At 36.6% G+C, this 27,942-nt stretch overlaps 1 protein-coding gene and 1 long non-coding RNA gene across 5 annotated transcripts in view; one reads left to right on the plus strand and one right to left on the minus strand.

Moving 5' to 3' along the window:
• Positions 1–27,942, plus strand: part of rock1 (Rho-associated, coiled-coil containing protein kinase 1) — an 82,572-nt gene that overhangs the window by 21,714 nt on the left and 32,916 nt on the right. For all 4 annotated transcript variants that reach the window (XR_014206540.1, XR_014206541.1, XM_082171882.1 and 1 more), the window contains exons 2-7: positions 13,712–13,793; positions 17,976–18,076; positions 21,022–21,159; positions 23,323–23,498; positions 23,591–23,675; positions 24,947–25,091. Coding sequence is in view for 2 of the 4 variants with exons in the window: in XM_082171882.1 (XP_082028008.1) it covers positions 13,712–13,793; positions 17,976–18,076; positions 21,022–21,159; positions 23,323–23,498; positions 23,591–23,675; positions 24,947–25,091 (727 nt within the window). In the remaining 2 variants the exon portion in view is untranslated. The remainder of the gene's footprint in view (positions 1–13,711; positions 13,794–17,975; positions 18,077–21,021; positions 21,160–23,322; positions 23,499–23,590; positions 23,676–24,946; positions 25,092–27,942) is intronic.
• LOC309500316 lies at positions 5,060–12,155 on the minus strand. Its single transcript, XR_014206544.1, has 2 exons — positions 10,179–12,155; positions 5,060–10,133 (listed from the first exon to the last, which is right to left on the minus strand). It is a non-coding gene; the product is annotated as an uncharacterized lncRNA (long non-coding RNA).

Here is a 27,942-nt window from a genome sequence, read left to right on the forward strand (position 1 = left end):
CAGAAGGTTTTCTTATGCTGAGAGATAATCAGATGTATGTGTGAAAGAAAATATCATATACTGTGTTAAAAAAAGTAAATGACAGTGCATGAGAACATTTCTCAGTCTCTGTATTCACTTGAACTCTTACACCTAGGAGCATTCAGTTGCTGTTTATTGTCAAGCACTATTTTTTTTTTTTTTTTGACGTAAGAATGGCGTTTAAAGGGTTAATCCACCCAAAAATGAAATTTCGGTCATCGTTTGTTCACCATTATGTTGTTCCAAACCTGTATGACTTTCTTTTTTCTGTGGAAAATGAAAGTTTGGATCCCAAAGTTATTCAAATATCTTCTGTTTCACATCCCTTTGTCTTCCATTTGTCCTAAAATCAGGGCTCCAGACTAACTTTTTGCCTTGGTTGCACTGGTGCGCCTAACTTTTTTATTTAGGTGCACCAGCACAAAATTTGGGTGCACCGAAAATTTTTCTCGGCTCACGTCACCTTTAACGCCACAATTTCAAGGTCACCTTTTATCACGCTCTATATACATTCATATTATGTAAATGATTTTAAACAAGAATAAGGTGTAGGTAAATAAATAAAAAATAATAAAAACATTTTTTTAAAGTGCTTCACTGAGCTGCCAAACTAACTATTTTGAGTCTCTAGCTCAGGCGCGGTATAGGCTCTACCTCCGTCTCTGAGTCGGATGCCATCTCCGACGAAAGACCAGGGCTTGGCATCTTACCAGGGACTGGGGAGAATGGTGGCTGAAGTAGCTTCATGTCTGGGCTGTTGTCGGAGCATTGACCGGGGAGTAAAGGGTTTTAACAGTATTCCTACTCTTACCGATACTGCTTATCGATCCGGTACTTTAACTGTATTCTTATCGGTTCTTTTTGTTTATATATATATATATATACACATATACACACATGTATATATATACACATACATACATATATATATATATATATATATATATATATATATATATATATACACATATACATATATATATATATATATACACATATATATATATATATATATATATATATATATATATATATATATATATATATATATACACATATACATACATATATATATATATATATATATATATATATATATATATATATATATATATATATATATATATATATATTAGTCTAAAAAGAAATCTAATAAAGTAATCAAATGTAAAATAACACTGCATAATTTTTCATAAATAGATTAATGCTTAATAAAGCTGAAGTTATTCTTTCAAGAGCTTTGTAGTGATTTTTCTCTTGTTGTTTGATTCGCAGTAATGGCGCAATCGTCCGCATGTTTACTAGACTGCGGCCCCTTTAAGACCGAGTGCAGATCTGCTACTGATCTGATGCACCATATTCTCCCAACTATTTCCATAACTACGTCCATTTAAGACATAAACTGTTTTTAGTGAATCTCCAAGCCGGTCATTTTGACATACTTTTGTGTACATTTTGATCGTTTAGACACGCACATTAAACCCAAAGTAGGCTATAATTTGCTTGTCTCGGTTTCGGTTTCGGAGCGCGTGCCGCCTTGCGAACAACATCTCTTGCGCAGATTTTGTGCTTTTAATAGCTCTTTTCATTATTTAACGCGTCTCGCAAGTTAGCAACAGTAGCTAGACTGCATTTTACAACAATCACCGATCGTGCTGATTCTGTCGTTAGGTTTGAGTTTTAGGGAGAAATGACAGTGTAATGCTGCGAAGGGAAGAAGTTGCGCTAGATAGAATGCGGCTATAGTTTTTAATGGTTTTACCTCAATATATAATTTTTTATAATCTTTGGAAGCCGAAATCTAAAATAAAATCACACTAATATCACAGACCTTAAGTGTAACCAGGCTACGTTTGAATGTTTAATTCTGTCCTCTGTCATCACTCATTAAGCGTGAGAGAAGAGTGTGAGTTCCCATGAGTGTGTGAGTTCCGTCAAAGGAGAACAAACACTTACAGTAGTTCGTGGAGAGGCAGTGGATGCGAGGACGTTAGGTGCACCGGTGCGACCTAGGAAAAATTTTAGTCGCACCCTTACAAAATTTGGTCGCATGTGCGACCAAATTGGTCGCACTCTAGAGCCCTGCTAAAATACTGAACAAAATCAGTACTCTATACTACCAATACTGCAGAAGGACTGGTAACATTTACAGTTTTACAATTTCAGTATTTAATTTTTTTTTGACAATACTAGTCAAATCAATGATTGCTGAGGTCACGAGACATTTTAAAAACTCTTTTTATTATGGCCTTGGCTTTTGACTGGTTTTTAGAAACTCTTCTCAGTCTCCATGTTTATCTTTTGATATAGCCTACAGGTTAAGGACCTGCTTGCACTGGTGCCAACACCAATTCGATAAGTGCTGCCATTCCTGTTCCACACGGACCATTGATCAGCTTTGCTCCAAACAACAGCTCAGCATGAGCTTAGAACAAATACGTTTACTCGTTGACCGGTCATGATCACGTGATCAAACTGTTTGATTTCTCCGATAAAAAACACAAATGTCTCAGTGATTTCAACTAATTTATAGCCAGATGAACCAGTGCTTACATTTTCAACACTGATGTGGAAAACAGGAGAAACATTGAGCCACAACGATCCAGTCTGTGGTTTTTTTTTTTTACCCACAAATCATCAACATTTTCCATGGATTTACTGTAGTAACACTAACTGTAACCATGGTATTGTGGCAGATGCATTGCATATTAATATAGAATTTTATTAAATATTAAGCTATAGCTGTTGTTGTGTCTTAGTTTATTTTAAATGTGTTAAGGCAACTATTTTTCATAACAAATAACCATAGAAACCATGGTTAAATTTGACTATTGTAGTTAGCTGCCTTTTGTGGTTTAACCCGTGGATCTCATGATCTACTAATAGATGATGCTCTTGAAGACCAATGGCTAATGTTAATAGGTAGTAATCTTAACTCCGTCGGTTAGAATATTGAAATTTTATCGTATAAAAATGCTAAAAAATATATTTTTTTGTTTATGAAAATAAATTTACATCTGCATCCCAAATTGAGCTCCTGTCAAAATTCTAGACAACACATGTAATATTAATAATAGGCTATTGCATGTGCGGTACCAGCGTCTGTAGAAGTCGGTGGCACGCCTCTCGAATCTTAGTCTGGAGCCCTGTAAGGCCCTCTTCACTTTCTGACTGTGGTCTCGGCTGTTTTTTCCTCTACTTTGTTGGGAGCTTGTTTGGCTGCATTCTTAAAATAGCTCTCTGACGTGTACAGTCCTGCTGAGGAATGTGACTGTGGCCATCCAGAATTCTCTCCGGCAGGATGTTATGCAAACATTCATTTCTGAACGGAGAGGTTTGTTATTACCACAGTTTGTAAAATGTTTAGAAAATGCTTGATTTTATTTTTTCAAGGTTTAAATTTGCCTGAATTTTGAAAATTGTCCTTGAAAATGCTTAAAAAAAATATTATATAGTGTCTGATTACATCTAGTGTGATTTAAAAAAATAAAAATTATTGTACGTACAAGTACTTGTGATACATTGGTGCCCAAAATCATTGAATCTGCACGTCCAGTTTTCAGTTTAATGGGGCACAGAATTGTTCATGGCATTGTTTTAATGACAGCTGATTGGAAGAGGAGAATTATAAACTATGGGTATGTCGAGGAATAGCAACACTAAAGCTATAGCTCAGAATGCCAAAAAAGAGACATTGATGTAGGGGTGCACGAATAATCAAAATAAAACTGAAATTGCAATATGGCTCAACGCGATTATCAAACTGCAAATGTGATGATAAAATGAATATGGTGCGCCGCAGGTTTCAGTGTTTTACACATTAGCAGCTCATTGTCTGCCGCTGTTTGCAATTTTACAGTTGTAATTAGAGCTGCTCTATTCTGGATGAATTGAGAATTTTTTTATTTTTTTTTAAACAAAGATCACGATTCTGAAGACAACTTAATAACAAAATAACAGTTTACTAGAGGTTCTCACAAAATGTTAATTGCTGCAGTCTATTTAAAATTTGAATGAATTAATCATTCAATGACTCATTCCTAAATACTTAACTTTTTTTCATTACTGCATGAATCAGCATTTTTGAACAAATCACTTGAATGAATGATTCAATAAAAAATACTTTGTTTAAAAGTTAGGCTACTTGCTGCCAACAATGATGTAACAATGTACATTACTTTGCATTTAGTCATTTAGCAGACGCTTTTGTCCAAAGCGACTTACAAATTAGGACTAAATTAAGCGAGTCATCGTGAAGAGGCAAAAAACAACGCAAGAAGTGCTCAAAATACGAAGTTCAGGCATTGTTCAGAGTAGCATAAGCCCGATAAGCGAGGATTTAAAGGAAAAGGAAAGAAATTCATTTTTTTTCTTTTTTATGAGGTTAAGTGCTCACGGAAGAGATGGGTTTTCAGCTGTCTTTTGAATGTTGCCAGGGATTCTGCATTCCGGATGCATATTGTAATCGATTCAATCGTTATTTGAAGTGCCATGTTACTTTCTAAAGGTGATTTACTGTATGTTATTGCTTCCGTAGCAGCAGTGTTTATTTCAGAACAATAAAGTTTCATCCTGGTTCTTCTTTCATTGACAACTGCTCTCTCTGGATCAGCAGAGCGGCAACACAAATCTGAATGTTCTGGTGTGATATTGTCGTAATTTATTAATTTAATAGACTCAGACGAATCGTTGTTAGGAATGAGATTGTGTGGGTGTTTAGATCGAGATCTTTTAACGATTAATCGTGCAGCTCTAGTTGTAATGTAAAGTTAAATTATTATTATATTAAGGATACTCTTTATTTTAAAGTGTAGGTGTCCTTGTAACAGTGTAAATATATTAATTAACAACTTGTACTTACTATATATGTGTGGTTGGCGTTAGGCTTTGGTTTAGGGTTAGTTGCATGTAATTATGCATAATTTACTGTTATGGTAACACTTTATTTTAATTAATTATAATTAATTTGTTACATTTATATAGCGCTTTTTCTGAGACCTCAAAGCGCTTTACATAGAAGGGGGGAATCTCCTCAACCTTACAGTGTCCTTGTTACATATGTAACATGTAATTACCATAGTAATAACAGTAAGTTATGCATAATTACATGCAACTAACCCTAAACCAAATCCTAATCCTACCCTAACCCTATAGTAAGTACATGTAATTGTACTTGTACTGAGTAATTACTCAGTACTTAAATATATAATTACACTGTAACAATGACACCTTAAAATAAAGTGTAACCACTGTTGGATTACTATTAAGTAGGCTACTTGTAACATGTAACAGAGACACTGTAAAATGAAGTGTAACCTTATTGAATATAGGCTAATAAAGGTATGATACAAATTTTTTACAGTAAAATATAACAATATAAAATAAAATGTGAATAAAATTCGTTCAATCTGTTCATCATATAAAGCAATCGAGTCTTTAGAAAATTTGGACTAAACTACTCAATTCATATGGATTACTAAGAACGTTAGTAAGTGTCAAAGTGGTAGTTGTGTGGACTGTCAATGAAAATATATAATTCTCTCATATTTCATTAAAATATCTTCGTTTGTGTTTCGAAGATAAACAAAAGTCTTATGGGTTTGAAACGATATGAGGTTGAGTAATTGATGACAATTTTTTATTTTCCTTTATCCTGTTCTTTTGGAACCAGGAACGGCAGCAAAGCTGAACGCCATCACAGGAATAAATTACATTTAAAAATATAAAAATAAAATAAAACATTCTTTTAACTCTTTCCTCGCCATTGACGAAAATTTCTGTCATTAATGAGAAAACACATTATGAAATAAATGTTGTTCTCCAAAACACGCTGGCCATAGGCTAATTATTGGCACACTTTTATTAAATACTTTTTGCAATCTCCTTTTGCCAAGACAACAGCTCTGAGTCTTCTCCTATAATGCCTGATGAGTTTGGAGATCAGAGACCATTCCTCCATACAGAATCTCTCCAGATCCTTCAGATTCCCAGATCCATGCTGGTGCTTCTTCTCTTCAGTTCAGCCACTCATCTTGAATTTTCTTGATTTTGAGTTTGTTTTGGATCACTGTCCTGATGGAAGATCTAACCACGGCCCATTATAAGATTTCTAGGAGAGGCCGTCAGGTTTTGATTTTTTATCTGTTGATATTTGATAGAATCCACGATACCATGTATCTGAACAAGATGTCCAGGACCTCTGGCAGAAAAATAGGCCCACAACATTAAAGATTCAGCGGTATATTAAATTGTACACATGGGGGACTTTTTATCCCTGTTTGCACAGAACCCATCTGGCGTGTTTGCTGCAAAAAAGCAATTTTTTTAGTTTGATCTGACCACAGAACCCTGTGCCGTTTGAAGTTCCAGTCGTGTCTGACAACTGAATTTGCTGGAGTTTATTTTTGGATGAGCGAGGAGGATTTTTCCTGAAACCCTCCCAAACAACATGTGGGGATGTAGGGGTTCACCCCGAGACTCAACTAATCTCTGCAATTCTCCATCTGTGATCCTTGAAGAGTCTTTGGCCACTCAATCTCTCCTCCTCACCGTGCATTAAGGCAATATAGGTACGCGTCCTCTTCCTGGCAGATTCGTCACATCTTTAGTTGATTAGAACTTCTTAATTATTGCCCTGATGGTCAAAATGGGGATTTTCAATTCTTTAGCTATTTTCTTACAGCCACTATTTCTATTCTGTGAAGCTCAACAATCTTTTGCTGCACATCAGAACTATATTCTGTGGTTTTACTCATTGTGATGGATGATTAAGGGAATTTGGCCTTTGTGTTTCCTCATATTTAAACTCCTGTGAAACAAGAAGTCATAGCTGGACAATTTCATGTTCCTAGTCACCCTGGTGTGCTAAAAAAAAAAGGTAAATATTAATGGGAATATACTTCAGAGATATTTTACTCGTAAAAAATTTTAGGGGTGCCAATAATTGTGGCCACAACTGTTTGTAAAATAACATGATGATCATATTAAACAGCAAATCAATCAAAACTGCCTAACGTTACTGAATGAAATGTCAGCCCAGGACGAGGTGTAGGACTGTGAAGCATTAGGGGTGTTGGACTCGATCTACTCCATCTGTGTTTTGATCATCGTTCTGAACCCGATCCAGATGTAGTCTTTGACAACAACTCGATTTTCTCAGCTTTTTGTTTAAAATATTGCTTTTTTTATGCACATGCATATATTTTTCACAAATTTAACTGTCGATAAAAGAAAGAGTGCATGAAAGTAGAATAAAAAGTTATTTTTGTTTAAAAGCAGAGGGTCTGTTCTGTTTTTTGACATGTTGGCGCAGGCTAGCAACATTTTTCAAAGATGCTTGTCAGGAAAGAGTTCATTTTTATCATATTTGATATTGTTACTGTTTTTACTATATTTGATTTAACAAATACAGCCTTGGTTTGCATAAGAGACTTCAAAAACATTAAAACTATATTATTTCTAACTTTTGAATTTTATGTGTATATACTGTACATACTGTATATAACGTATACATGCCCATCAACTTTTCAAGGTTAAGAAACTGCAGACTGATCTTACCAGGTTAGCAGTGGCATAAGTGACATCAACAGGATTAATCTTAATCTAGTGTAATCCTCGATGTCTAAGTCACCCGTGACTAGTTCAAGCGTGCTGTGTGATCACTCAAACCCTCAGACTCAACTGAGCCCAACCCTAATCTTCAGGCTCCTCTTTTAAAGGGGGCATGACAGTCTTTTTTATCATTTTGATATTTTCCTTGACACCCTTTGCAGGAAAACACTAAAATATGGTCTAATGTTCATTGCTGCTTATGGTGTAATGTTCATTGCTGAATTAAATGAATATTATATGTAGCACATTATTTTGTTGATTATTTCGAGATCAACAGTGGTGTTTTGTGTAGTCAGGCACAAATATTACATCACATAAAATTTACTTTAGTTGGCATCCCTGTGACACATCACTCCAGAGGGATGGACAGCTAAAAACTGCAAGAATTAAAGGGGACCTATTATGCCCCCTTTTACAAGATGTAATATAAGTCTCTGATGCGTGTTCACACAACTTCACAGAATGTGTCTGTGAAGTTTCAGCTCAAAATACCCTACAGATTATTTATTATAGCTTGACAAATTTGTCCCTCTTCGAGTGTGAGCAAAAACACGCCCTTTTTGTGCGTGTCCCTTTAAATGCAAATGAGCTGCTGTGCCCGGCCCCACTTTCCAGAAGAGGGCGGAGCCTTTACAGCTCGTGCCTCGGATACTCCGGCAACAACAAAACTGGAAAATCTCACGCAGCCAAAATGTCAGAAATGGTCAGTAGTGGTGTTGAGCCTTACATGTTCGAACCGGAGTCGGACATGATGATGGAGACACTCAGGAAGAAGTTACAACTTTTAGACTTTTCTGAATAGTTAGTGGATACATTTATGTAGTTGTTGTGGAGTTGATTCAATCATCGACTAGCATGTACCGTCATGTTAATCTAAACATCTTTTAGAAACAACTTTAGTGCAAATCCAGCATGGAACTGACCCTTGTTTGTGAAGCAGTCTGGCATAAAATGATTTGCCCAAATATATAACACTTTAACGGCTTTCTTGGACACATTTCCTTCATAAACGAAATTCAACCAGTGTGTCCTCAGTGGCTCAGATGCTATGGAGTCTATGGGGACTCTTATGCTTGTTGGTACATCCAGTAACAGAACATTTGTAATGTTTTTATTTTATTTTTGGGTGATATTTGCATATCTCCAGCTGCTACTGCGAGGAGACAAACAGCGGCTGATGTGTCTCACTCAGGGCGGGATCTATGCTAATAGGGCAGATCATCATCAGTCATGGGCGGGGCTTCTGTTAGAGTTGAGGGAAATCTGGAACTGCTCGTTTGGAGAGACTATTTATGATTTATTGGGATTATAAAAAAGGAGTGGGTGGATTTTTACCATTATAGGCTGGTTGTTTACACACATTTGTGTTGACACACACCTTATAAAAGTGAATTTTGCATAATAGGTCCCCTTTAAATGAATATCTCTGCTGAGAATCAGTCTGTGCAGTCACTCATATAAAGACTAAAACAAGCCTTAAAGGGTTAGTTCACCCAAAAATGAAGATTCTGTCAGTAATTACTCACCCTCATGTTGTTCCAACCCCGTAAGACCTTCGTTCATCTTCGGAACACAAATTAAGATATTTTTGATTAAATCTGAGAGCTATCTCACTCCTCCATAGGCTTCTAAGGGACTGAAACTTGCTGGCCCAGAAAAGTTATTAAAGAGATCGTTAATATAGTCCAAGTGACTACAGTGGCTCAATCTTAAGTTCATAAAGCGACGAGAATACTTTTTGTGCGCAAAAAAACACAAAAATAACGACTTTATTCCACTATTCATTTCCTTCTCTCTGGGCCTCGAGTTATTTCACGTAGTGTTTTAACGTAGCGCGTCTGTGTTGCACGTCACCACGTAGGCTCACTATTGGCCGACGCTGGTCATGTGGTGATGCGTGTGGCGTATAACACAGACGCGCTGCGCTTAAGCACTACGTGAAATAACTCGAGGCCCAGAGAGAAGGAAATGAATAGTGGAATAAAGTCGTTATTTTTGTGGTTTTTTTGCGCACAAAAAGTATTCTCGTCGCTTTATGAACTTAAGATTGAGCCACTGGAGTCACTTGGACTATATTAACAATCTCTTTAATAACTTTTCTGGGCCAGCAAGTTTCAGTCCCGTAGAAGCCTATGGAGGAGTGAGATAGCTCTCAGATTTAATCAAAAATATCTTAATTTGTGTTCCGAAGATGAACGAAGGTCTTACGGGGTTGAACAACATGAGGGTGAGTAATTACTGACAGAATCTTCATTTTTGGGTGAACTAACCCTTTAATCTCTGTCTCTGGACTCACTGCCAGGTCTCTGTCATAATAGTTTAATAGTTTATCATAACGATCCTTGAAATGTTCCTGAGCAGCAAATCAGCACATTAGAGTGATTTTGAGTAATGATGCTGAAAATTCAGCTTTGATCACCGGAATAAACTACATTTTATAATATACTACAATACATTTATTTAAAATTTTAATATTATTTCACAATATTACTGTTTGTACTCTATTTTTGATTCAAAATATAGGCCTATATACTGTATATATAGGCCTATATTTTAAAAGAGACCACTGCAAAATTAGCATTATATGTATATGTTTGAGTAAAATTACCATTTTTGTTGTATTCTATAAACTACTGACAACGTTTCTTCAAATAAAAAATATTGTCATTTAGAGAATGTATTTGCAGAAAATGATAACTGGTCAAAATAACAAGCTGCCATGTTTCCAGACCTCCAAAAATGCAAAGAAAACAAGTTTATATTCAACACCATACTAAAGTTTTATTTAAGGAAGAGTTCAGAAATCAATATTTGGTGGAGTGGAATAACCCTGATATCCAATCCCAGCTATCATTCATCTTGACGTGCTCTCTATCAGTCGGTCACATTACTGTTGTGTGACTTTATGCCACTCCTGGCACAAAAATTCAAGCAGCTCGGCTTTGTTTGATGGCCTGTGACTTTGTGTCTTTCCTCTTGATCGCATTCCTGAGGTTTTCAGCTGGTTTCAGGTCTGGAGATTGGGCTGGCCATGACAGGGTCTGGATCTGGTGGTCCTCCATCCTCACCTTGACTGTCCTGAGTTGGTGGCATGGAGCAAAACCCATCCTTCGAGTTGGGGCACATTGTCAGAGCAAAAGGAAGCAAGTTTTCTTCCAGGATAACCTTACATGGCTTGAGTCATGCGTCCTTCACAAAGACGTGCAACGGTTCTGCTGTGGCTTTTTTCAGATCTGTTTTTGTTGGGGAAATTGAGCAAAAATAGACCATATAGACAATATTGTCTAAAATTACTAAGTCATTTAAAGTTGTATCAGCGATACAAACATAAATGATCACATTCATCTAATCTTTCCTAACGATCCGCTAGCTGCCCGCCCCATCTGCACACAAAAACAATTGGTTTCACCAACCACTCAAAACCAAAATAAATAGTGTTCCAACCAATCACCGACAGGGGGTGGGTGTTGTGAGGTTTTGCGCTCGTGTTCTCCGACTTCGCGTGCAGCCGTGCACGAGCGCAAAACCTCACAACACCCACCCCCTGTCGGTGATTGGTTGGAACACTATTTATTTTGGTTTTGAGTGGTTGGTGAAACCAATTGTTGTTGTGTGCAGATCTATGAGCCTAGGCTGCCTACAGAGACGCGTTTTTTTGACGGCCTGCTTATGGGGCGGCAGCTAGCGGATCGTTAGGAAAGATTAGATGAATGTGATCATTTATGTTTGGGCCTGAAATCGCTGATACAACCTTTAATATGAACTTCTTTTTTACTTCGATATGTATATCACAATATAGTTATTCTTGCTTTAAATAGATTTCTTTTGTAATAGAAAAAAAAGTAGTTACAATGGAACAAAGACAAAAATGAAATAGACCTACCTAAAAAAACTTCAGGTTCTAGAAAGGCCTATAGAAATACTGCATAAATTAGAGAAAGTAATCAAATGTACAAAAAAAGACCACTGCATAGTCTTCACTGTAAAATAAATACACAGAAATAAATTATTCTTATTAAATTTACAAAAGCGATTCAGTAAAGAGCAATAAGATTGTTTGATTAACATTAATGACACATATGGCAGCAGAAATATTGCTGTCACTTTAAGACCGAATGCACTGATCTAATATATGATACACATGCGCATACACATACTGTTTATGTTCACTTAAGACATAAACGACTGTGTTTACGAGGATACTCGGGCATTTTGACTGTGTTTTTAACCGTTCAAGCCCAATAAGGCGCTAAAAAGAACTCTGTTCAGTACTCACGCTGAATGAGCAGTGGCTTTATGTGCATGCGGCGCACGTTTCAGGTGTGTGCTCTCAGAAACGGCTCTAAGACAAGAGCGCACGTACCGAAATGCGTTCTTTTGCTGTGTATTGGTATAAAATCACTTGTTTTTAACCACAAGGCTAACGTGAGCATAACTACGATAGAGACGATAGTCCTGTATCCCTACAGCTTGACAGATTTCTGCTGGTGTATTTCCCACCCCTAATACAATCAAAATCACATTGGCAAATCAATTTTGCAATACTTTGCAATGCTAATATTAGCAAAAAAGCACCCTTGCTTGTGTTATATTTCTTAATAATAAGACCAAAACACACAAGGGCATTTTTCTGCCCCCATATCTTGAATTTTGGGGTAATTCTTGGTAGTCTACATCACACAATCAAAGGGTGCTCTCTCAAGGCATGTTTTGTTTGGTTGTTGCAAAGTGAGTGACTTTTTTGTTCCATAAATGTACATTCACAGTTGATCACACATTTGCTTTTTGTATTGTCAATATGAGGAGTCACTGGAGATGGATGTGAAAGGTAATACACACATAGCCTAAGGCTGCAAGCCTGCCACATAACAATGAACCGGCACTTGCTGGTGTGTATTTAAACAACAGGTTAATCAATCAGTGTGTGATCATGCAGAATCAGATGGTTACTTTTATCAACATCTCCTGTATTACTCCTGTTTAAAATACTTTGCATTAGCTTCCTATTGAGTTTAGAACTGAGTTTAAGGTATTATTATAAGTCCCTGGTAGGCTTGACACCATCTTGTCTGATCTTCTTTCTTACCATCAGACCAATAGGCCTCTAAGCTCATCGCATACTTAACACTTGAAACTTAAGGGAAAACTTAAGGGAAAACTGCATTTTCAGCGGCAGCGCTCAGATTGTGGAATAATTTACCGTTGTGTACGATCTGCCAATTCTCTTCAGGCTTTAAATCATTGCTTAAAGGGATACTCCACTTTAAAATGAAAATTCTGTCATCATATACTCACCCTCATGTTGTTTCAAACCTATATGAATTTCTTTCTTCTGCTGAACAGAAAGGAAGATATTTAGAAGAATGTCAGTAACCAGACAGTTTCTGGTCCCATTGACTTCCATAGTATATTTTTTTTCCTACGAGTAGGAGTATATGATGACAGAATTTTCATTTTAAAGTGGAGTATCCCTTTAAGACTTATCATTTTAAAATTGGTCATGGGCTGGAGTAATTGCTGTAATAATACTTTACTATGTGTGAATTTTTATTGTTGGGTAAATTTGTGATTTAATTTTAATTTTTAATTTTTTTGTGATTTTGTTTTTATTTATTTTGCTATTTGTTTTATGTATCTATTTTTCTTTTGTGCAGCACTTTGGTCGACCCTGTCGTTATTAAATGTGCTATATAAATCAATAAAACTTAACTAACTAACAACGATTTGTGGATACAGTATAGGTGCATTGACTTTTGAATTAGAACTTCAGCTTTAATATTTGTAGTGGCTGTGCTTTGAAGATGATCAATTTCAAGACTAGTTTTTAGCATGCTTACAATGTGCTGTGCTTTATGATGTTGACAGACTGAGGTCACCTACGCTAGAGTTTCTGCTATCAGAGAACACTGCATATTCATTCATTTTCCCGCGGATGGTTCATTGATGACTTGCAAAAACATTTATCGTCTAGTCTGTGAAAGTGATAAATAATGATTATATGCAGCACAACTACCGATCTGAAGATATACAAAATGCACATTCCACTGAAGTAATCTTTGTGTTTTTTGTTTCATTTCAGGACAGTTTGGATGCTCTGGTTTATGACCTTGATTTTCCGGCCCTGAGGAAAAACAAAAGCATCGATAACTTCTTAAATAGATGTAAGTATTTAGTCTGGAGCTTGTTCTAAACCGTTGGAGGGCTGCTTAACTGCAAGCGGGGATTGTTTTTGGGTCAGTACTTTCAGTCAGACACTATTTTGTCTGTCCAAGTATTCCCTCAACAAAAGGTCTTTCGGGACTGCATGGTGGTCACCCACATGTCATTATCTCTCTCTCTCTCTCACCGTTACATTGGAGGCATAACCTTGAATGACAGTTTTTACTGCTCTAAGTAGTAAACTTGGGCCTGTAACTTTAATATAATTTGTGCTACGGACACGAACAGCATCACATATTGTGCTATTACTCTTAATAGGCTTATCTGGGATGTAGAATGTCATAGAGACACGGGTGGGTTCTTTGGACTTGGGCCAGTAACCAACCACCCGGAACAACCTAGCAACTACAATGGATCCTTTTTACATTTCCAAGTTTGGAACACAGAAGTAAACTATATTAGAGAAAATAAGAGATCATGGCAAATATAATTTTCACATTCCCATTTGCTCCAAAACAAAACGAAAAGCAACAATATTTCATTCTAGCCACTCATCTATGGGGGACCTGATCTCATTCACCATGACTGGATTGCTCACAAACACTGCCAGCAGGCGGTGAAGCGTTCAAGCCAAACAGCCAAAACCTTGACCTAAAGTCGCACAGGGTTAGTTTTTATTATATATGTATGTAAATGAATTGTTACTTTGCTTATCCTGCTTGAATAGACCGTTAATGTTACAATGTATGAAATCAATTAAATGGGTATGTCTACTGCACACTGATGACACAAGTTAGATTAACTCAACACAAAATATATTTACGTATGTAAATTTATGCAGGAAATACTAAGCATTAACATATCTAGGATTTTTTTGCAGAAATTGATTCACATAATACATTTTGCAATATAGTCTCTGTTACTATGTTGCACTCTACTATATTAAACCAATGTAACCTTTTTTGTACATTTACTATTACTTTACGAAATAAAATAATATTGTACAACACTACATAATTGCATAACCTTAGTGAATAACTATACAAGGCAAATTAGGCTGTATGCGCACTCCTTAATAGCGTACATCTGTATTCAGATTTGATAGAATGAGCACTGCTACGTTCACACTGCAGGCTGAAACGACCCAATTCCGATTTTTTTGCCCCTATGCGACCTGTATCTGATCTTTTCATGACAGTCTGAACGACACAGATCCGATCTTTTCAAATGCGACCCAGGCCACTTGGGTATGTGGTCCCAAATCCGATACATATCCGATCTTTTCAAATGCGACTTCAGTCTGAACGGCCAGGTCGCATGTATCCGACCCGCACGTCATTGATACGCGAAAAACGTCATAATCCTGCGTTGAAGTGGTTGTCGGTTTGAAAACGGACTGCACATTCGTCGAGCTGAGGTAAATCTGCCGAACGGGTCGACCTCGACGAGCCCGTTAATAAAAAAAAATTAATAAAAAAAAGCCCACGGCCATTATATATACGTTATGTTAACTTATTTGTGCTGAATCTGATATTAGATAGGTCAGCGGCTGCTGTCTGGCTCTTGTGTAACGGTCGCTGCGCGCGCTCGTGTGTGTGTGTGTGTGTGTGAGATAGAATCACAGTTAAAGTTTAGCTACTTCCGCAAACAACAAGTGACGTCGTTGACCGTTGAGTACTCTTCTGCGCATGCGGGTCACTTCTGGGTCATTTCACGTTCACACAGGAGATCACAAAAGGTGGTCTTTTTATTTAAATAAAATAAAATTTAATTGGAAATGTGAACGGCCTTGCAAAAAAATCGAATTTTTTCAAAAAATCGGAATTGAGCATTAAGCCCTGCAGTGTGAACGTAGCCTTTGACATGTGTAGGACATGCTGAGGTGTCTCGTCCTTTTGCTGATCTGATGTTGTGGTTCAAAATAATTCCTTCGTTAATAATTTGTTACACAGAACTTTATTATATTAAATATTAATCAAAAATGCTTCACACCTTCACAAAATCCACACACCATACCCAAAATCCACACATTTAACACCCTAAAGATGACATAACAGCTTATATAGTGTTTTGACCTCGACAACACAACTGCATTTTATTGCAAACTTGCTCTTAACGTCAGTTGACTTACTAAAGAAGCGCAATCGCTTGTTTGCTAAGGGTCGGGACTCCAACATTAACACACTGACAACATTGTATTCAGAATATAAAATATTTTTTGATCTCGTTGATCTCGGATGATCTCGTTTTCATGGAGACAGACGCGGTGTGCACGGAGGGGAGGGGCTGTGTGTGTGTGTGTGTGTGTGTGTGTGTGTGTGTGTGTGTGTGTGTGTGTGTGTGTGTGTGTGTGTGTGTGTGTGAGAGACACGTGAGTGACAGAGACGGAGGGAGAGCAGGGAAAGGAAATGCAGCTGAATGAATATGCTGCGTGTTTTAAATAGAGTAAAAAAAAAGAAAAAGAATAACAAAACACAGTATGTGGCGGCCGGTGTTGATTCTGTGGCGTACCGCCACGAATTAGTCTATGTGTGGGAAACACTGAGTCAGTCTTATGTTGAAATCTCGTTTTCTTGATTTACCGCGAGTACCGTTTTATCATGCCTAATGTCGATCTGTCTCACTGCCGTGTGCAACAAGTGTCTCGTATAGCAGCCGCCGAGCGAACGCACAGAGTAGCTTTATAACAACTTTCAACACACTCACATGTACCTATTATGATAAAACAGCGCTGTATTACCACACATACTCATGAAGCATCTGCGGGATAATAAAAGCTCCACTGCTCTCGAGCCGTGTGTCGCGCTCGTCTCTCATTAGCGATCGCTCCAGCGGCTCGTTTCGCTCCAGCGGCTTTTGTAACGTTAATAAATCTTTAAAACATTACATGAATCAATGAATATGATTTCTGCCCGAGTCCCGTCGTATTCTCCACCGGCTGTAGAGGCGAAGACAACAACTCCCATGATTCAGCGAAATCAAGGGATCATCAAACTACACCTTTGTTTAGAATAAACGACCTCTAGCGGCGAAATATTACATATTGTGCCTTTAAGTGCTTTTAACTTTCCTTTATGAACAATTAATTTAATTAAAAGTAAGTGGTCCAAAAATGTTTACAAATACATTAACCATAAATGTGTATCAATTCACATTATACATTTACATTTCTTTACTATTAATTAAACACTTTGTAATGAGCCACACATGCAAGTGTGCAATTGCCCTATTTGTTCAAACGTTTTCAAACTTGAACGAATCATTAAATTGAATGAATAGGATTCAAATCATATTGTTTCTCTGCTGTATTTTTAAATCTGTTGGATGCCCCTCCACCCCGTCCATGCATACTTGTGCCAAATGTGACTAAATCTGTCTGAATGTTATCTGTCCCCTAGGGAAGCAGAGCTGTTGTGTCAGATAAAGCCCTCAGTGCTACACACACACTCACCTAAATGGATTCCTTTTCACTTCCTCCTACAGCGAGGTTGTCTAATTCCTCCCTCTCTTTTGTTAATGGCTTCTTAACAATATGCAGATGCTTGTCTAAAGGCACAGCCAGAAGTGCATATGATGAAATGGTTTATCAGAGTGGAGGGGGAGATCTACAGGACTTTATAAGAACTCACTCTAGCTGCTTTTCCACCATTGTGCCGAACAATCCTTGTGGCGAAACGTGCCATTCGGCGTCGAGCTGGACCAGCTGGCAGCCGATGCTGTGTGCAAACACTGAGAGAGTGCGCTGCGATCAGTTAGTCCAGGTTTTAGGACTGTGATTTGCTCGACTGAAGCACAGAGATGATACGGCCTGTGATGCAAAACAGAAAGCAAACAGAAAGGTGGCAAGAGGTGTAGCATTAAAGGGTTCATTCACTCAAAAATGAAAATTTTGTCATTCATTTCTGACCCTCATGTCGTTCCAAACCCGTAAGACTTTCATTCATCTTCGAACACAAATGAAGAACTTTTTGATGAAATCTGAGAGATTTCTGTCCCTCCATCCATGTGACTCCAGTGGTTTAACCTCAATTTTATGAAGCGACACGAATGCTTTGTTTGTGCAAAAAACATAATTGATCACTTTATTCACAAAATATGAATCTCCAAAGCGCTTTATAAAATTGGCCCCTTGATTGCCTCTTGCAGCTCTGGGTTATATTGTGCATATGTGTGTTTGTTTCTAGATAAGGACACCATCAGCAAGATTCGGGAGCTGCGGATGAGAGCAGAGGACTATGAAGTGGTAAAGGTCATAGGAAGAGGGGCATTTGGAGAAGTACAACTGGTAAGTGTATCGCATATTGTCTTCTTTTATGCTGTTGTCACTGCTATATAGTTTTTCTGATTGCCGATATCTTAGATAGCAGGATGACTGATATGAAGCCGATATATATATATATATTTTTTTTTAATTAATTTAAAAAAAGAATCTCTAAACTAAACACTTACTTTAGATGGAAACTTCTTGATTCTGTATTCCAGTGTTTTTCACAAATAAAGAAATTGTTTGAAAAAATATGTATAAAAAGCAAGTAAACACTGTAACTAACAGAGCACTCAGTAATATGGTAAGTTTGTGCACACTAGGAATCCTTTTTTAAATAAAGACAAGGTAACACTAATTTTACTTCTAGCACACAGTGATAATGACATAAATACAACACAGTGGGCAACTGGATATAGCGCAGCCTAGTTTAAAATCAAGGGTTTAAAGTTTGTCGATCGCGCGTCTCCAGTGAAGCTGAACTCTCCTGTCAGCGCTGAATACACACGGACCGACCGCCAAACACATTCTCAGCGCCGGCAAAATAAAAGTCCCACTACCAACACATCGGCCAAACAGAAAAGTGGATATTTAAAAAAAACGTAATATCGGCTGATATATCGGACTTGTCACTGCCATTACTGGTTAGTTTTAATGCTGTCATACTGTATATACCATTACCTAGAATTACATTAAAAAAAAATTTTGTTACAACTTTTTTACCAAAAACTACCTCTCAGTTTTTTTTTACTTTTTAAAAAAACTTTTTTACATTATATATTAGTGCCGGTTTTAATTCCACATATGATATGTATTTTTTACATACTACCATACTGGATGCGTCGCTGAAACTACGTGACGCTGTTCATCATGAAGAGCTTTTACCATGGCTTTCTTATTTCATCTTGACAGACTGTCTATCATTAGAATGATTTTGGACTTTTTATGAGTTCTATTATGATAAAACTATTACAGTGACAGTTGTCAACATGCTAAACCAATTGATAGATATTGATATATATTTTTTGTGAACACAAAAAACCATTGGGGCATTTAGCCCAAAAGTGTGCATTGCTTCATATTTCTTTAGAAAGAATCATCATCAATTTCTATCGCCTGTCTTCCAGGACTTATTACCAGCGTGATCATATACCTCTGTCTTCTGATGACAAAGATTCAACATAAACATCCATGTTCTGACATGTGCAGAACACTAAACGTGAAACATGAAGCACATAAATATATGATTATGATTACATAGAGTACATTACAATAGAGAAGCTGAGCAGGTGTAGCGTTTAGCTTATTATAAAAAGTGTACATTCGCAGCGTTACACCGCCAAATGGCATGTTGGGTATTGCTAGCCAGTCAGCTAGCATAACAGTCTGTTAACAACAGCTGGGAGACGCTCAGTACATCAAATAAGTCAGGTGTTGAAAGCTGGCAGGACATGAATTTACTGGAGGCCGTGAACAAGGTGTTGAGGACACTTCAGGAGCTCACTGATGCCTTGTCTGGTGAACACTATGTTAGTGTCTCATACCTCAAACCAGTGCTCCAGCTCTTCAATGAAACCGCTCTTGCTGTGGGAGAAAATGACTCGCAGCTGAGCTGACTGAGGACATGAAGACAACCATTCTTGAATGAAAAGTGCTCAGATCCTGCAAATGTCAAAATTTACAGTATAAAACAGTATAGCGTTTTTGTTTACGCATTTTGCCCCAATACAACATCTGTGAAAAAAACTGTAAAAAAGCCCAGTTAAATTTACTGTAAAATCACTGGTAGCTGTGGTTCCCAAACATTTTTGAAAATACAATATGGTATATTCTTTATACTTGTTTGTATAAATGTGCCATGCATGTATATATTTAGTATTTAGGAAATGTTTTATTTATATATAAAATATTCATAATTATACATAAAATATATATATATATATATATATATATATATATATATATATATATATATATATATATATAATCACTTCACTTAAATGGCAATGCAAATGACCTATTAATTGTCATTTAAGTGAATTTACTTAACTTAAATATACAAGCTTTAAAAAAAAGATCATTCTAGAAGAAAATTTCAGATGGCACTTAGAGGCTTTTGCATCTGAACTCTTTATATATATATATATACACACACACACACACACATATATATATATATATATATATATATATATATATATATATATATATATATATATATATATATATATATATATATATATATATATATATACATATATATATACATACATACATACATACATACACAGTACACACATATATTATTTATTAAACACAAACTTTGATTTTGGATGCGATTAATCGTTTCACAGCCCTAATTGTTTGTACACTTGAATAACTTGAGTTTCTTAAATTTATTGAAATAATTTTTTTTGTATGTTAAGCTTTATATAAAAAAAAAACATGTTTCAAGTTTTGCTAATAAAATCAAACTTGCTTTTTTGCAGATTGTCTGCACTAATTTACTAGTGTAAATAATCACGGTACATCTGTCAGTATTTTTTACTTTTAATACTTAAGTACATTACAAATAAAGTACTTTTATACTTGTGCTCAAGTAAAATGAAAATGAGTACTTTTACAGGAGTAATATTTTATCAGGGAAGCTGTGTGTTCTTTTACTGTATTTGTGTAGTACTTCGTGCACCATTGCTCCCAGAGAAATAAGCAATTATTATATGTATAAGTAAATACCCAGTCAATGAAAGGAATAAAATACAGTGGGACTGCTAGAATCTAGATTTTTGCTCACACTGTCCAGCACTTCTACATGTGCAGTTTGTTTTTACATTTACCTTTCCGTCAGTGTGAATACAGTAGACGTCATGTGAGTGTTATATTCTATATTGTTTTCTTAGTGTGTCATAGTGAAGGTAAAGTAAATAACAAGCTCTATTCATGTTCCTTGTCTTCCTGTTCTGTAGGTTAGGCACAAAGCCACGAGGAAAGTGTACGCCATGAAGCTGCTCAGCAAGTTTGAGATGATCAAGAGGTCGGACTCTGCTTTCTTCTGGGAAGAGAGAGATATTATGGCCTTTGCCAACAGTAATTGGGTAGTACAGGTATGAATCAATTGATTAATTATGAGTATTAATCATAATCAGCTGTGTGATTTGTCTTGAATGTGGATGGATGTCTAGTTGCTCTCTAGTTAATATAAAAACAGATTTAAAATCTGAAATCATTATATTCAGGTTATGCGCAACAAACCTCAGGTCTTTTGTATGCGCTTCGTTAAATATAACGTTTTGCTCAAGATTCCTTCAAAGCAGCTACGAATGACGGAGCCGTAACCCATGTCCATCGCAGATGCAGATTGTTATCTAAAAGTTTTTTTCTTCTCCCCATTAAAATTTGGTTATTTAAGTTGAATAAAATGGCAACAATAAAAATAGCTAGCTAGGTTAGCTGATTAGCATAAAAGTGCATAGATATCGCCTTCAGTTCGCATGTCTGCTAACACTTTCTCCGACGAGCGGATAAGATGAGACCTGTTTTCCTGTTTGTTCATGTGACCCTCGGCATAAAGCTTATTGTTTTTGTTGCCATTGATCATGCTAAGTTTTTTTTTTTTTTATGCTTTCTTAGAACTTATTGTGATAACACTTTACAATAAGGTTCATTAGTTAACATTAACTACCTTAGTTAACATGAACTAAGAATGAACAATACTTCTTCAGCATTTATTAATCTTAGTTAAAGGGATAGTTCACTTTGAAATTAAATTTTGGTATGTTTTAGCTTACCTCAAGGGCATCCAAGATGTAGGTGTCTTTTTTCCCGCAGTAGTTTCAATTTTGATATTTTTAGGTCAAACCGTTCTTGTCTGTCAGTCATATAATGCAGGTCTATGGTCATTAAATCAAAACACAATTCCCCGTCGTCCAAATTAAAACAATTCCCCGTCGTCCAAATTAAACAATTCCCCATCGTAAGTAAACATTGATGGCCTAAGACACGAAACGAGCGGTTTGTGTGAGAAAACGAACAGTATTTATATCGTTTTTACCTTTTATACGCAACCATGTCGAAGTGATCTGATCTGACGTGTTCGCAGACTGGTGCATAGATATATACACACTAGATGTCGCCTTGTCTACAGCAGTTCATTGGAACGAATGTCTTTAAGGCGACATCTAGTGTATATATCTATGCACCAGTCTGCGTACACTTCAGATCAGATCACTCGGACATGTCTGTGTATAATAGGTAAAAACGATATAAATACTGTTCGTTTTCTCACACAAACCGCTCGTTTCGTGTCTTAGGCCATCAATGTGTACTTACGATGGGGAATTGTTTAATTTGGACGACGGGGAATTGTTTTAATTTGGACTCTGTGCTTGTGTTTTGATTTAATGACCATCGACCTGCATTATATGACTGACAGACAAGAACGGTTTGACCTAAAAATATCAAAATTGAAACTACTCCGGAAAAAAAGACACCTACATCTTGGATGCCCTTGAGGTAAACTAAAACATACCAAAAATTTATTTCAAAGTGAACTATCCCTTTAATATTAATTATAGCATTTACTAATACATTATTTAAGTCAAAGGTTGTATTTGTTAACATTAGTTAATGCACAGTGAACTAACATGAACAAACAATGAACAGCTGGATTTTTTTATTAACTAACATTTACTAAGATGAACTAATATAGTAACAAATGTATTGCTCATTGTTAGTTTATGTTAGTTAATACATTAACTAATGTTAACTAATGAACCTTATTGTAAAGTGTTACCCATTTTGTTGTATTCTTGAGCATGATGCTTGTATATGTATAAAATTAACACTCGCCAAGCGCCAAATGCGAGGAAAGATCAGCATATGAAATTGTGTCAGTCACAGTTGGTCGGTTATGTTTTTATGAATTCTAGCAATGCAATGTTGTGAGAACACGAACAAACGTGAACGACTCTCGGGACAGTTGATGGGCCAGTAATGCATCGTCACGAAAGTTTAAACCTCGCCACATGAAATATTCAAGCGTAAGAAGACGAGAAAGAGAGCTCAGTTACTCGCTGTGTGGGACGTTTTCTGTGCATAAACATCAGAAATCTGTGTCTGCAGAATACACGTGAATACTTAACTCTTTCACGTCGTCTTGCGCTTGAAAATGCCCATATTGGGAAGTATCCTTGTAAACAGTCAGATGTGTCTTAAGTGAACATAAACAGTTGAGATGTTTATTAATTATTCTTTTTTATGTCATCCAGCTGTTTTATGCATTCCAAGACAACCGCTACCTCTACATGGTGATGGAGTATATGCCAGGTGGAGACCTGGTCAACCTGATGAGCAACTATGATGTTCCTGAGAAGTGGGCACGTTTCTACACTGCTGAGGTTGTGCTGGCACTGGACGGCATCCACTCCATGGGCTTCATTCACAGGTCTCACGCACACATTAAACTGCACTTTTCTGGTGTGCTTGCTTGCTTGAAATTCTGAAGATAACCAATATGCGCGTTAACATTCGTCTTAGGGACGTGAAGCCTGACAACATGTTGCTCGACAAGGCAGGCCACTTGAAGCTGGCAGACTTTGGGACCTGCATGAAAATGAACAAGGTACTAGAGACGTGCGAAACTACACATTTTCATTTTCATTGTCACGTGTGCGTGTGCTTAGTGTAGAATTCCTAATCCTTTCCTAGATCTGATAACCATTGTTGTGTAATAAACGGTAACACTTTACAATAAGTCCCCGTTACTTGATGTAGGTTAAAGTATTACCTAACATTAAGTACAATGAGCATTACATTTGTTATGGTATTTGTTAGTCTTTGGTAACATTGGATTATAAAAATGCAGCTGTTCATTTTTAGTTCATGTCAGCTCAAGTCCATTAAATAATATTACAAGTTACAACTTTTGATTTTAATAATGTAGTAGAAAAGACGGCATAGAACAACAAAAACCTCGCAGGAAAACACATACATTAACTACAACATAATCAGTTATTAATATTTTGTTGATTCTCTCTTGTGTTTGCATGTTCATCATTTCTTTGTATGACAGCCTGACAAAAAATGTTGTCTGCACAATTTGCCATGTTTCATTGCGTTCTCACAAATTAAACAGTTGACTACAAGCACAACTATGCAATATGCTTAAAAATATCTTTAACTAATTTTTTATAATATTTAAATAAAGTTTGAAGATGTTAATTTTCCTATGCCGGACATCACTTCTTACTGTATGATAAAATTTCACCTGATATATTGCAAATTAAACTGTGTACGAATCTTATTTGGGAAAATGACATCAATTATAACCCCATACTTGATGTTCAATGGAAATTAAGACATTTAACAATTGAAATACAACAATTGCTTACAGGGAAAACAAAACTATTCACATTTATAACTTAACTAGACAGTTATAAAGTCAGGGGCGCTGTGTTCAGGAATCTGCATTTGACATACAGACGAAGTAAGAATAATTGTCATTCATCATATGATGTAATTAGACATTTCTTTAGCTTCTCTACTTGGGTATGACCCAAATATAACCCACCATCATAGTTATCAATACAACTGTATATAAACATTTAAAAAAAAAAGTAAATTATCCTTTGTACTGGATGAAATGGCAGCTGTCTGTCTCACAGAGACGTGAATGTTGTTTACAGCAATCCACACAATCTCTTATACCTTTAAACACCATTACTAAAAAAGATTAAAATCAAAAAACAATAATCTAAAAAATATCTACATCTAAAGCTATTCAACCTCAAAAATGAACAAGTCAGTTGGTGAATGACATCCTGAACCATTCCTACAAAGCACTGTTGTTTGAGTTCTGCCGCAGACTATATTCTGTTGTTTTCCTCCTCTCAGGATGGGATGGTACGATGTGACACAGCAGTAGGAACTCCAGACTATATTTCTCCAGAGGTACTGAAGTCGCAGGGAGGAGACGGCTACTATGGCCGAGAGTGTGACTGGTGGTCTGTGGGAGTCTTCCTCTATGAGATGCTCGTTGGTGAGTTTAGCATCAGTCTCGCATTTGCAAAAAAGCTTGCATGCATTTGCAGCTTTTGCCCACAGGTTATCAGGCGAATGTTTATTTTTCATGAGTGTTAGTCAACCTTTCTGTGCCATTGATTTGCAGTCAGTGGGTAATCTCAGAAAAACACTTTAGGTAAAATAATTAATATTCACAGGAGCAAATTTAGCTTATGTGAATATGTTTGTTATTCAGAACAAATTCAAGCAGCGTAGTAAATGTCATGTGCTTGCGTTTTACAACAGGCTACACTGTACTACACTGTATTATAGATGATTCCTTTCTTACGAAAAGTTGGTTTGATTTGCATGGGAGCATTAAAGTGGTAGTCCGTTTCCCATACATGGATTTATATGCTAAATCTCAATATTGTCACCACATCATTTCATATGTCATCACCTTTGTTTGTTTTTTGCACATGACATGCAGAAAAAAGATAGGCCAATATATTTGTCTATGAATTAAGTGGCTGAGCACTGTTTATTAATATTAAAATGTTTATTAATTAAACTTGAGGACGTTGTATTAATTTGTTTCTATTATTTAAAGGTACACTATGTAAAGGTCCACCATTTTTAGTTCAAAATTAACCGGATTTAAAGTCATTACATCATCAATCCTTCTCCCAAAACGTGTTTTTGTCTTACCCTTATTCACTATGGTCAAGGCCGCCTTAATGCACGGGCTTACCTGGGCTGAAGCCCAGGGGCCTCCCAAGTTCAGGGGCCTCCCATGTTCAGGTTTATGATGAGCTGAAAAGGTCATATTGTTTTAACTTGTCAGATTTTGTCGCTGTATGTCGCTAGTCGCTTGTGGACGTTGGTAGTGCTGTCGCTCTAATGTTATTGTTATGGTGCGTTCACACCAAACGCGAAAAGAGCGTCTGGCGCGAGTGATTTCAATGTTAAGTCTATGCAAAGACGCGTTTATGCGCGTCTAGAGGTCCCGCGGCGCGAATGAGGCGTTACGGTTCGTGTCCGCTCAGTGCCGCTAACGTCTCCGCTTTGGGGTGTCTGTTGCGAGTGTGTTTAATCGACGTTTTTTTCAACACACGGACAGTATAATCATCAGCGATGCACGCGATTACATTTAGAAATAGACAAGCTTTGTTTCCAAATGCACCAAGCAATGATCCTTTCAATTTTATAAACTTTATAAACCCAGCCAATATAATCACAATGAACACATCCAAAATAAAATCTTTAACATGTAGGCTATATAACAACTGCAAAGCGTCTAATTTGTAAACAAAATGATTTACGCACTAAATCCAGAATAAACTCACTGAGACTGTCGATAGTTTATTTTCCGTGCATCATTTTATTATATCCATGTTTGTGGTTAGTTACTGTCAAATCATATAAAACAGTGAAATCGCCCTCGAACTCTTCTGTCTCTCCTGCACTCGAGACGGTGACGGGAGCTGAGCTCCACTGAAAGGCTTCTTTCCTATTGGTTGTCGCTCGCGAAAATCGCTTCTCATTTGCATAAAGTTGAAATTTAGTTGCTGTGTGTGGTTGTTAAATAAAGTGTCTTGTGTTTATGTGCTCAGTGATATGTTAATAACAATATTAAAATTAAAAACAATATAAAAAAAAAAAACTCACTGTTGTAGGTCTCGAAAGAAACTAATGCATTATGTGATGTAGATTACCTATTACACTTTTTTTAAAATGAGACTCTATTAATCGAGGGGATGGGGGGCCTACAAAACCTCTCAGCCCCGGGGCCTAACATTAGGTTAAGGCGGCTCTGACTATGGTAAGTCTGTTATAAGTATTTATATTTTAGACCTGTCGGGATGGTTTTCGTTGGAAACTGCGTACATACATCTCGTCATATCCGTCAATAGAGAGTAGTTGCTCCGGCTACTTGGACGTGCGTTTGGTGTGGCTGAGGTTACTTGTCACAACGAGCGAGAAAGCTCTTGGGGAATCACCCGTTTTAACAAACGCCGAAACGAGGAGAGTCTGCTGGCTAAAAGAGAACACGACAGAGTTCGTAATAAAACGAGAATCAACATTGGCTTGGCTTTTCGTAGATGGCGAGATGTGATATTGTATTTTAGTGGTGAGTAAGGTGGTTTATTGAACAGATAAAGTGCCACATGTAGCTCTCAAACAGAGTTCATTGTAAAACTGTATCTAACGTGAAGGGTCATATTCATCCGTCCAGTCCCGCAGAGCCAAAGCACAACCAAAACAATATTCTTCCACAACATGCATGCAGTTTTGCTTTTTAACCGCTAGAAGGTCAAAAGTTACATAGTGTACATTTAATTAAAAAAATATAAGAAATATTTGCATGTATATATATTGTATTATATATAAATTGAAATATTTTATATATAAATAAAAATATTCTTAAATATATACATGCATGTGTGTGTATTTATATATACAAAATAATTATACACAGTACACACACATTTATTATGTGTAAACAAACTTTTATTTTGGATGTGATTAATCGCGATTAATCATTTCACAGCCCCACAAACATTAACTAAATTTAGTTTTCGTATTTAGTTCCAGTGTATATTTGAGTTTGCTCTTTGAAGAGCATTAAAGGTTAATGTTTACCTTGTGGTTTTGAACACCTAAACATAATGGCCAATCAGAGGTGTTTAAGTTATTCAGAACCCACTGCTCAGAACAGTTTCATTCGAGTTTGAGCTCAGCGACCTCTCATTATAATCAATAAAGTGCAAACTCGATGAAAACAAGAGAATAATTGTGTAGTGTAGAGATTTTGCAGAAGTGATTAACCGCTTAAGTGATTTTAAAAGGAGTGTTCTTTTCTTGATTTATGTATGAACTGGTAACTT

The sequence above is a fragment of the Leuciscus leuciscus genome, assembly GCF_965113295.1.
Source record: "Leuciscus leuciscus genome assembly, chromosome: 6".
Classification (NCBI taxonomy): Eukaryota; Metazoa; Chordata; class Actinopteri; order Cypriniformes; family Leuciscidae; genus Leuciscus; species Leuciscus leuciscus.